The 12,259-nt window shown below is 30.5% G+C and overlaps 1 protein-coding gene across 1 annotated transcript in view; it reads right to left on the reverse strand.

Moving 5' to 3' along the window:
- Window positions 1-899: 899 nt before the first annotated feature.
- The window catches only part of LOC136843818 (carbonic anhydrase-related protein 10-like), a 155,707-nt gene continuing 144,347 nt past the window's right edge, over window positions 900-12,259 (reverse strand). The window contains exons 9-12 of the mRNA XM_067112603.1: window positions 8,880-9,034; window positions 3,234-3,371; window positions 1,862-1,904; window positions 900-1,072 (exon numbers count right to left, since the gene is read on the reverse strand). Of these exons, the coding sequence (XP_066968704.1) occupies window positions 1,050-1,072; window positions 1,862-1,904; window positions 3,234-3,371; window positions 8,880-9,034 (359 nt within the window). The 3' untranslated portion in view covers window positions 900-1,049. The remainder of the gene's footprint in view (window positions 1,073-1,861; window positions 1,905-3,233; window positions 3,372-8,879; window positions 9,035-12,259) is intronic.

Consider the following 12,259-nt stretch of genomic DNA (forward strand, 5'->3'; position numbering starts at 1 on the left):
CAATTTTATTCCTAATGGTGTTTTTGCAGCTGCCTATCAATTTGAAATTATCTAGCTTCCTATTGATGGGTGTAATAGAGTCGTTGTCCGGGACTGTAATTATTTTCTTCCCTACCAAATGTTTCTTTTCTCTCCTTTCCCTCTCCCTGAAGTAGTTTTTCCTGGCCTTGATGTGTGCCCGCTCCCACCAACACTTAGGGCTATCCTAATCTCCTAAAACTCTCCCTCAGATATTCCAGTTCTTCATCTAAGAATTTGGAAGAAGTGGGCAGAGAAAGGCCAAGGTCACGAGGGGGTGGGGATCACACAGGAGAAGCTAGGCCATTATAGGATTAAAAGTACCCAGCATGCAGATATAAATACAGCTGGACTACGCGTCTGGTCATTGTACGGATACTTGATAATGTGGACTGTTTGTCCAAGAAAGCTTGTAACTTTTTCTGAATAAATACTCCATTAAATACCATCCAGTTTGAATGAAGTCCTTTTAGTAATTCTACTAATGCACAGAACAATTGTGTAAGTGATAAACTTGAGATATATATATATATATACATATATATACATATATATATATTATATATATATATATATATATATATATATATATATATATATATATATATATATATATATGTTTATATACATGCATAAATATCCACCGGATGTTGATGATTACAAAAGGTTAAAGTAAGTCCATAATAATATGTAAAGCATTATACATACATACATACACACATATACATATGTGTATATATATATACATATATATATATATATATATATATATATATATATATATATATATATATATATATATATGCATTAGCATTCATCAACCCATAACATCAGCAAAATAAATACGGTTGATAAAATAACAAGGTTAATGACACAACAGGTTTCTGACATTCATGGATTTATTTATACACGTGCTCGAGTTTGTTATTATTTCATAGCTAACAAAATATATACAAACAGTGATGCTCTATACAAAATGAATATTTTCTGAAGAAGGAGAAGAAGATAATTCCCCCATTCCCGGATTAAGGTCAGGAGTGCTGCCAGTCCTTTGCTGCAGTGGGAATAAAGAGTCAGCTGAGATTCTAAACACTGGTGAGTTTGCTGGCATACGAGTTTTTCATGTGTTTAGGGACGTGTGTTGAAATTACTGAAATTTAATTAATAACAATAATACACATATGAACTCGTACAAAACACACACACGAGTGTGTATAATATGTTTGTATATATATATACATATATATATTCTATATATAAAAATGAACATATATATATGTAGGTATACATATATATATATATATATATATATATATATATATATATATATATATATATATATATATATATATATATATATATATATATATAGAGAGAGAGAGAGAGAGAGAGAGAGAGAGAGAGAGAGAGAGAGAGATATTTTGTCTGTGTGTTTTGTAACTTTTAATAATCATTATCTACATGTTGCTACCTGAAACATCATAAAAATAGTTTCCAATTTAATTACTTTGAAGTGCTAAAAACGTTTTCAGGTTTTGGAAAGCTATGATATGTTATCGATAACGTTTCAGCCAAGAAAACTCTTCGAAAACGTTTCCATTATGATGACTTAGATTCCCATTACGGGTCTATTAATTTCTTTGACGAATTCGATCGATTCGTTGCATTTAATTGTGACTGGCAATGTTTATGTTTCATATATGTATATATAAATTATATATATACACATACTGTATATATATACTTATATTTTATATATTATTATATATATATATATATATATATATATATATATATATATATATATATATATATATATATATATATATATATATAAACTTACCTTTATACTGGAATTTCGGCTCTGACTTAGAACATCTCTCATCCTGAAATGAAGAACCACCTCATTTATGAAAAATTTTCTCCGTAAAATAAAAAGGTACGAAGATAAATAACACCATTAATTATAAAACAAAAAAATAAAGTCTCTAATGACATTATGAATCTACATTGAAAATGAGATCTAAGTGGAAAAAGATGAAAAATATTAATGATTCAGTAGTATAATTTATCATAAGTGTTTTTTTATAGTTTCACCGAAAAGACAAACACAGCTAAAGTTGTTTTAACGTATGCGAGATTTGTTGCTCTTGCTTGTTGTAAAACAATATTTCACAACAACTTGAGTCACACATGGGATGAATGGCCCTCCTCGTTGCTTCTTGCTGGATTCCTTATGGCTTTCTTTTACCTTCGAAATTATCTTCATTATTTCGTTTGTGCTTGGGCTACGTCCAAAGACTTTTTTTTTATTGTGGTTTATTTCAAAGAGGAAATAATCTCTTTGCTGATAATTGTAAATGGTTCAAAGTCCTCAAAATTTGGAGTATGCAACAGAGTGCTGTGATATATATATATATATATATATATATATATATATATATATATATATATATATATATATATATATATATATATATATATATATATATATATATTTAGCTATTTATATATTATATATATATAATATATGCACACACATATATATATATATACATATATATTGTATACATATGTATATATATAAATATATTTACAATATATATATATACTGTATATATACATATAGAGCCTCGATGGCACAGTCGGTTACAGCAGCAGCTTCGGACTTCGTAGAGGTCTGTGGCGCGGGTTCAAATCCGTGTAGACACCCCGGGATTTATATATACATATACATATACATATATATATGTATAGTATATATATATATATATATATATATATATATATATATATATATATATATATATATATATATATATATATATACATACACATATATATATACATACATACATAATACACACACATACTGTATATTTGTAAACAGCACATAAAAAGCCCATTCGAATTCAGATTCTTTAAGATGTATTTTTAAGTAAAAAACAGGAGTTCAATTAATTCAGATAACAGAAAATTATTCATAACTGCCCATCTTTTATTCAGTCACCAAAAAAAAAAAAAAAAAAAATGTCACCCCAGATTCACTCACAAATCACAACATTACAAAACAATGGAAACCCTAAATATTACTCATTTTAATATTCACTCAAATATGCCTTCTTCCTTCGATCATTCATGCCACGCCAATACGCTAATGTGCCACAGGAAGTTAAAGTTAGTTACCTGCGTGGGGCAACCGATTGAAAACTTACTGTTTCGTCACTTGCGAAGATGATGTTCGTCCGCACAGTTCGGTGATGTCCAGACTGTATTGGCCGGAAGTTGTTGGCGACGGGAGCGTTGCGGCTGAAGTCGGAAGTCCCCTGTTTTAGTCGGCGTAGATTCCGCATCTGGAAGAAATTCCACGTGGTGGGCTCAGGGGAATGAGTGCAGAGTAGACATAATTCAAAGAGACAAATAAAGATTATACATTATGAAGTGAATGTCTTATAGAACTGACTTGTTCAGTGAAGGTTAAGGCAGATTTTTTTTTCAGATTCTACATTATTCATTGAAGGCCTTATAGTACTGGCATTATTCATTGGATGTTTTTAGCACAATCGTCATTATTTAGTGAAGGTCTTATAGAAATCGCATTATTCAGTGAATGTTTAAGCAGAATCGACATTATGCAGTGAGTGTTTTGGCAGAATCGACATTATGCAGTGAATATTTAGCAGAATCGACATTATACAGTGAATGTCTTGCAAAATCGACATTATGCAGTGAATGTTTAGCAGAATCGACTATTTAGTGAAGGTCTTATAGAAATGGCATTATTCAGTGAATGTTTAAGCAGAATTGACATTGTGCAGTGAATGTTTAGCAGAATAGACATCATGCAGTGAATGCTTAGCAGAATCGAAATTATTCAGTCAAGGTCCTATAGAACTGGCATTATTCAGTGAATGTTTTAGCAGAATCGACATTATTTAGGGTAGGTCTTATAGAAATGGCATTATGCATTGAATGTTTAAAGAGAATCAACATTATTCAGTCTATATAATGCCATTTCTATAAGACCTACACTAAATAATGTCGATTCTGTTAAAACATTCACTGAATAATGCCTGTTCTATAGGACCTTAACTGAATAATGTCGATTCTGCTAAACATGTACTACATTATTCAGTGTATGTATTAGCAGAATCGATATTATTCAGTTCAGATCCTATAAAACTGGCATCATTCATTGGATGTTTTAGAATAATTGACATTATGTAGTGAAGGTCTTATAGAAATGGCATTATTTAGTAAATGTTTTAGTAGAATCGACAGTATGCAGTGAGTGTTTTAGCAGAATCGACGTTATTCAGTGTATGTTTAAGCAGAATCGACATTATTCAGTTAAGGTCCTATAAAACTGGCATTATTCATTGGATGTTTTTAGAAGAATCGACATTATTTAGTGAAGGTCTTATAGAAATGGCATTATTCAGTGAATGTTTTAGCAGAATCGACATTATTCAGTGAAGGTCTTATAGAGCTGCCGTTGTTCAGTGGAGGTTAATGCAAATTTTTTTTCCAGGCTCGATATTATTGAGTGAAGGTCTTACAGAACTGGCATTATTCGCTGAATGTTTAAGAAGAATCGACATTATTCAATGGAGCTCTTATAAAATTGACATTATTTACTGAAGGTTTCTGGAGAATCGACTTTATTAAGCGAACTTCATACAGAGTCGATGTTATTCAGTGGATTTTTCTTATAGAATCGACATAACTCAGTGAAGATTCTACAGAATATATGTTATTCAGGGAGGGCTTTGCAAAATCGGCGCTATTCTGCGAATTTTCTGTAGTATCGACATTATTCAGTTTATTAAAGTGTTTTACAGTTGACATTAATCAGTTTATTAAAGTGTTTTACAAATTGACATTATTCAGTTTATTAAAGTGTTTTACAAATTCGACAATTTTCATTTTAGTAAAGTGTTTTACAAATTTGACATTATTCAGTTCAGTAAAGTATTTTACATTATTAGACGTTAATCAGTTTAGTAAAGCGTTTTACAAATTCGACGATATTCAGTATAGTAAGGTGTTTTACAAATTCGACATTATTCAGTATAGTAAAGTGTTTTACAAATTCGACATTGTTCAATTAGGTAAAATATTTTACAAATTCGACATTATTCAGTTTAGTAAAGTGTTTTATAAATTCCACGTTATTTACTTTATTAAAGTGTTTGTAAAACACTACTAAACTGAATAATGTCGAATTTGTAAAACACTTTACTAAACTGAATAATGTCGAATTTGTAAAACAATTTACTAAACTGAATAATGTCGAATTTGTAAAACACTTTACTAAACTGAATAATGTCGAAGTTGTAAAACACTTTACTAAACTGAATAATGTCGAATTTGTAAAACACTTTACTAAACTTAATAATGTCGAATTTGTAAAATACTTGACGTAATTGAACAATGTCGAATTTGTAAAACACTGAAAATTCGACATTATTCAGTATAGTAAAGTGTTTTACAAATTCGACATTGTTCAGTTAGGTCAAGTATTTTACAAATTCGACATTATTAAGTTTAGTAAAGTGTTTTACAAATTCGACATTATTCAGTTTAGTAAAGTGTTTTACAAATTCGACATTATTCAGTTTAGTAAAGTGTTTTACAAATTCGACATTATTCAGTTTAGTAAAATGTTTTACAAATTTATTGTTATTCGGTTTAGCAAAGTGTTTTACAAATTCGACATTATTCAGTTTAGTAAAGTGATTTACAAATTCGACATTATTCAGTTTAGTAAAATGTTTTACAAATTCAATGTTATTCAGTTTAGTAAAGTGTTTTACAAATTCGATATTATTCTATTAGGTAAAGTGTTTTACAGATTTGACATTAAGTTTAGTAAAGTATATTACAGATTCTACATTTTTCAGTTTAGTAAAGTGTTAATTCGACATTATTAAGTTTAGTAAATTGTTTTAAAAATTCGACACTATTCAGTTTAGTAAAGTGACTTACAAAATTGGCATTATTCAGTTTAGTAAAATGTCTAACAAATTCGACATTATTCTGTTTAGTGAAGTATTTTACAAATTCGACATTATTTAGTTGAGTAAAGCGTTGTACAAATTTGATATTGTTCAGCTATGTCAAGTATTTTACAAATTCGATATCATTCAGTTTGGTAAAGTGTTTTACAAATTTGACATCATTCAGTTAATTCAAGCGTTTTACAAATTCGACATCATTCCATTAAAAAATTTACAGAGTTGATACAGAATCGATGAACATTGTGTAGAATCAATGTAATTAAGTGAAGTTTTACTAGAAACGACATTGTGGAGTTTTTGCAGAACCGACAACTACAGAATCAGCATTATTCAGAAGTTTAGCAAAATCGACATAATTTAGAGAAATTAACTCAAAATTGACTTTATTAAGATAAATACACACTCTACATTATTCACTGAATTTTTTTGCAAATTCGTCATTATTCAGAAATCAATACATCATCGACATTATTATCAAATATGAATAAAAAATAGATGTTGATCAATGGATTTATTACAGAATTAACATCATGTTTACTCTGTTTTTTATAAAATTACTTCACTGATGAAAATAAAAAAAAAACACAGTAATTTCTAGAACGTTATGGTAGGTCATAAAATGAGGCATTAATAATTACACGTAACAAAAAACCATGCTTTATTGTGCCTGTTTTCGGTAATGGAGGAAATAGCTATATTTTCTTTATAAATGATAATTTTCCTTTCGTATCAAATAATTAATCTATCTCACGATTCGTATAGAGATAGAATGAGTTGACATGTCTTTGTATTTTGAAAAAGGAAATGTTAATTCCCTAAAAAACATTTCTTTCCAACTTTCTCAAAATATCTAAAACATTCCAACTTTTTCAGAACATCTAAAAATCTTTTGAGATATGTTCATAAATACAGCCAAGAGTTGTTCAAATTTCATCGGGTTATTGAAGATACGGAGCTACAACCACATTGGGTTATCGTATTACTGTCGACATTCGTTCCTTAGTATAAGTAAACTGGAGACGAATAAGTAAAAAGGGGTTTAGAATTATTTTCAATTTTCTGTGAAAGAAAACTGTTGAAATGGCTTTGTCTGTATATCCGCACTTTTTCTGTCCGCCCTCGGATCTTAAAAATCACTGAGGCTAAAGGGCTGCAAATTGGTATGTTGATCATCCACCCTCCAGTCATCAAACATACCAAATTGCCGCCCTCTAGCCTCAGTAGTTTTTATTTTATTTAAGGTTAAAATTAGCCATAATCGTGCTTCTGGCAACGATATAGAATAGGCCACCACCGGGTCGTGGTTAAAGTTTCATGGGCTGCGGCTCATACAGCATTATACCGAGACCACCAAAAGATAGATCTATTTTCGGTGGCCTTGATACGCTGTTTCACCTGTACAGAAAACTCGATTGCGCAGACGAAACTTCGGTGCATATTTTACTTGTTTTTTTTTTATTGTGCTGGAACTTGATAATGTTTTAAGAAAATTGGTATCTGCTTTTTAAGTTTTTCATATTTCTAGAGATCGTATGTGGCAGTTGGTGTATTTACCGGCAAGTGTGTAGGTTAAATTCTCTTAGGTTTTATGATGTTTGCAAAAGATTTCTGTCGAGCCTTTTGAGTACAGGACGCCTAAAATAATTTCATCTCCAAGGGAGAATTTTAGGTCTGTCATTTACGCCTGTGGAAGTTAAGATGAGCATTAGTTTTGCAGACGCATTTATATGTATTATTTACTTTCATGATAAACTCTAGTTTAGCAGATTTATGTACCAATTTTTCTCATGATAAACTCTGGTTTAGCAGATTTATGTACCAGTTTTTCTCTTGATAAACTCTCGTTTAGCAGATTTATGTACCAGTTTTTCTGATGATAAACTCTAGTTTAGCAGATTTATGTACCAGTTTTTCTCATGATAAACTCTAGTTTAGCAGATTTATGTACCAGTTTTTCAGTCAGGATAATCTTGGCGATTATCGTCATGAGGTTTCTTTTAAAAACTCTCAGCTTTTTACGAATAACTACATCACAGACTGTGTAACTGTGCAGTTATCACTCATTATGATTTATAGTTCCAAGTTATAAACTCAACCGGTTAATTCATACTTCATCCTAAATACTCATCAGCCACCCATGATTAACTCGTCATCACAGACTATGTAAATATTTGTTTCTAATATATTATTATTATTATTAAAAAAGTTTAACCAGACCACTGAGCTGACTATCAGCTCTCATAGGGCTGGCAAGAAGGATTTGGATGAAATGCCAGGTCTAGGCTAGAAAGACATTTAATTAAAAAAAAAAAAAAAAAAAAAAAAATATACATATATATATATATATATATATATATATATATATATATATATATATATATTTATATATAATTTATATATATGTATATATATGTATATCTAATATATATATATCTAATATATATATATATATATATATATATATATATATATATATACATACATATATATGTAAATTTCTGACTCACATCAGGATCGAACCCAGGTCGTTCAATTGAAAGACGAGACCGTTGCCAACTTGTGTGGCTTGGTTGGCCTCGTCTTTCAATTGAAAGACCTGGTTCGATCTGATGATGAGCCAGAAATTTATTTCTGTTCCACACGTGATTGTCTGTTGGTCATTTCTAATATATATATATATATATATATATATATATATATATATATATATATATATATATATATATATATATATATATATATATATTTATATATTAATATCTATATCTCTAAGTTATAAACCCAACCAGGTGATTCACACCTGATTATCCCTCCTCCCCTTTCTCTCACTCACTCACTCACCTGGTTAAAAGCGACGTAGAGGGGTTTATTTGGCACTATCCAAGTGACAGTCTCGTGACACCCTGGCATCGTGAGTGACCCGTCGTAGGTCAAGTACTGCTCCGTGGATGGAATCAACTCGCTGATCCTCAGGTCATAAGGCGCCGACACTGAGCCTGGAGAGTGGAGGATAGTTAGCGACAGAGATTTTTATCTATCTATCTTTTTTTTTTTTTTTTTAGGCAAGTATGTATCCGATAGACGTAAGATTCGTAACCCTTTTCTCTGATGTCAAACGATGCAAAAAGTGCTTTACTAGAGTACTAAATCGGATTTTGTATTTCTCATACATAAAAAATACTTATTAGTGTATACACACACACACACACATATATATATATATATATATATATATATATATATATATATATATATATATATATTTATACATATACAGTATATATTTACAAAATATATGTATACAGTATATATATACAAACATGCATATATATATATATATATATATATATATATATATGTATATATATATATATATATATATATATATATATATATATATATATATATATATATATATATATATATATATATATGTTTGTGTGTGTATATAATCTTCACTTACCTAATACTTAAGCACGCATATACAGAAAAAAAAGTGGAGGAGAGAGAGAGAGAGAGAGAGAGAGAGAGAGAGAGAGAGAGAGAGAGAGAGAGAGAGAGAGAGAGAGATCGTAATCCGGTATAGGGAAAAGGAAAGTGTAAAAGATATTTCAGAAAATTAACTTCATTTGTTTACATCCCTCTTGGCATTTACAAAAGCCGAATGAGGCAGGTCTGCTAAATACAAACGCCAAAAAATTTTGGGAAGGAAAGAAAAATCATTCGGCGAATTTTAACCTGATGGTTTGAATAAAAACGTCTTCAGTAATAATAATAATAATAATAATAATAATAATAATAATAATAATAATAATAATAATAATAATAATAATAATAATAATAATAATAATTCTTTTTATGATGCTGATAGTTTCCAGTCTCAATGAAAGATGGGCGTAAAACATATAAAGAACGGATGCATATGATTTATATCTACATTTAATATGAAAGGAATAGCCATTAACTTGAAAAATGAAAGGAATAATTAAAACATTTTGGAAACTAGAATTTGTAAGTATATGTGTTTATAGTTGGTTTTCAGTAAGATATTTAATTTGACCAGTTCATTATAGCAGTGGTTTGGTTACTGGCAGAAGATATTATCTTAAAATCATTGAAATGTGAACCCGACTCACAGTGAAACTGTGACTTGATTTGTGACTGAGTACACTCGGCTAGAAAGCCCCAGTTTGTGTTGGAATTTTTTCCCCGTAGGGGGTTAGTGCCGTCAGTGCACCTCATGTATTGCACTTTAGGCATTACTTAAGGTTCTTTTCAGCGTCCCTTCGCCCGCTAGCTCTAACCCCTTTCGTGCCATTCACTGTGCCAAAGTTCATAGACTTTTTCTTCCGTCTTACGTTCCATCGCCTCCTAACAATTGTTTCATAGTGCAACTGCTTTGAGGTTTTCCTCCTGTTACACCTTTCAAACCTTTCTACTCTCAGTTTCCGTTTCACCGCAGAATGACCTCATGGGTCTCAGCGCTTGGCCTTTGGCCAAAATTCTATACTCCATATTCTATATTCCGGAATTATTTTAAGGATCTAGTTCCAGGTACCTCAAAAAGCTGTCTATATAAGTAGCACTCTACGTAAACATAAACAAACAATAAATGCCAGATCAAAGGTAATTGGGTTGTTGCCCTTTAGTGCTTAACTAGTTTTGAGAGGTAGGTCTGTTTTGAGAACACATATCCAGAATCTGTTTGATGGGAAAGCTTGTTAATAATATTTTTTTTATATATCTTCAAAGTAGTAGTGATGTGTTCATATGGGTATGATCATTCCTGAAATTTCATGTTTTATTTTTGCTTCGTGTTCGTCATCTTTTTCAAATATGTAGTTATTTAGAGTCAATCTAATCGTTTCCTTGATAATTATGTGTTGATAGTATGTGTCCCCCCCAAATTATAAGGAAAATCCAGCTGTTAAAAAAATACTATACAACCAAATGCTCTATGTAAAAGTGTGTTAACATCATTCGATATGAAATTTGATTAGCATAGTTGTAAAAATGCAATAGCATTCCTCTAAGACTCTGCTTTCTGAAAAGAGCAATGCATAAAGTAAAACCTTCATTGTGTTTTTTTAAAGATTTTTATAATGAAGTTAAGTTGATTCCCAAATTATCTTCCTGGTAGGATACTGATAACTCAAATATTATTTTTCAAATATTCTCAACGATATTAGCTGCGAACACGATTAATAGCTCAACAACATACTCATGTTCCAGTGCCTTGTACATTAGCAATGCGCTATAACAATACACTATAATACACTAAAATAACTATAATTTTCCTTGGAGATAAGCGTTCCCCATCTGCATGTTACCTTCCTTCTTACAAATGTCCTGGTACAAATGATATCCACAGTAAGTGAATCCCTGTACTGAGGTAGAAATGAATCAAAACTGGATAAAACCGATGTTTTAAAACTACTGACATCATATGCTGAAAATAAGCGAAATCGTGTTTGATAAAGAGCAATACGCATACATGAATGTTTTACTTCTAACATGACAAATATAATCTTAGGGTTTCATAAAGAAAAACATCGTTGGCTGAATGTTCAGGTGATTTTAGACCTCTGGTATACAAAACGTCTGTCAGTGTTACTTCCTAGTGTTTAAGGATGAAATATTTAACACAGGAGCCCCAGCTGTAAGTCAGAAGCGAATATATAAACCAGCTTCTCTTTCTTGACATCAATCATACAAAACAATCTAAGCACAGAAGGTTTTATTTTAGACAGGTATTTTCAGAAAACAAACTTTTACAGGATTATGATTGAAATGTCACATTCACACTTGTTCAAAGAGCTTTTAAGTAGCGTATATTCTTGAGATGGTAAGTGATTTTCTTTCATCGAGAATTGAAATATGTGCTGATGTTTTTTTCCTGAGCAAAGTAAAACACCAAAGCATTATCCGTAAGGTCGCAAATACTTAAACTTGTCTGTTCGTTTTTGAAGAAAGAAAGAAAGAAGAAATATTTTCCTGACAAATTTTGCCCTGAATATGTTTCAGGATTTTGTCTTCACTCTTTATATCACAAAGGCTGTTGTGCCGTGAAGAGTGGCTATACAAATATTTTTTTTTTCAAGCATCCGTTACTTGAGGAACCTCCGTAGTAGATTGATAAGACTCAGTTAAATCAACACTAACTGATAGCTTTGGCCAAGCGTACCAAGTTAATGATAAGAGGCCAGTGTTTCACCTTTAAG

This window comes from Macrobrachium rosenbergii, chromosome 12 (genome assembly GCF_040412425.1).
Source record: "Macrobrachium rosenbergii isolate ZJJX-2024 chromosome 12, ASM4041242v1, whole genome shotgun sequence".
Lineage (NCBI taxonomy): Eukaryota > Metazoa > Arthropoda > Malacostraca > Decapoda > Palaemonidae > Macrobrachium > Macrobrachium rosenbergii.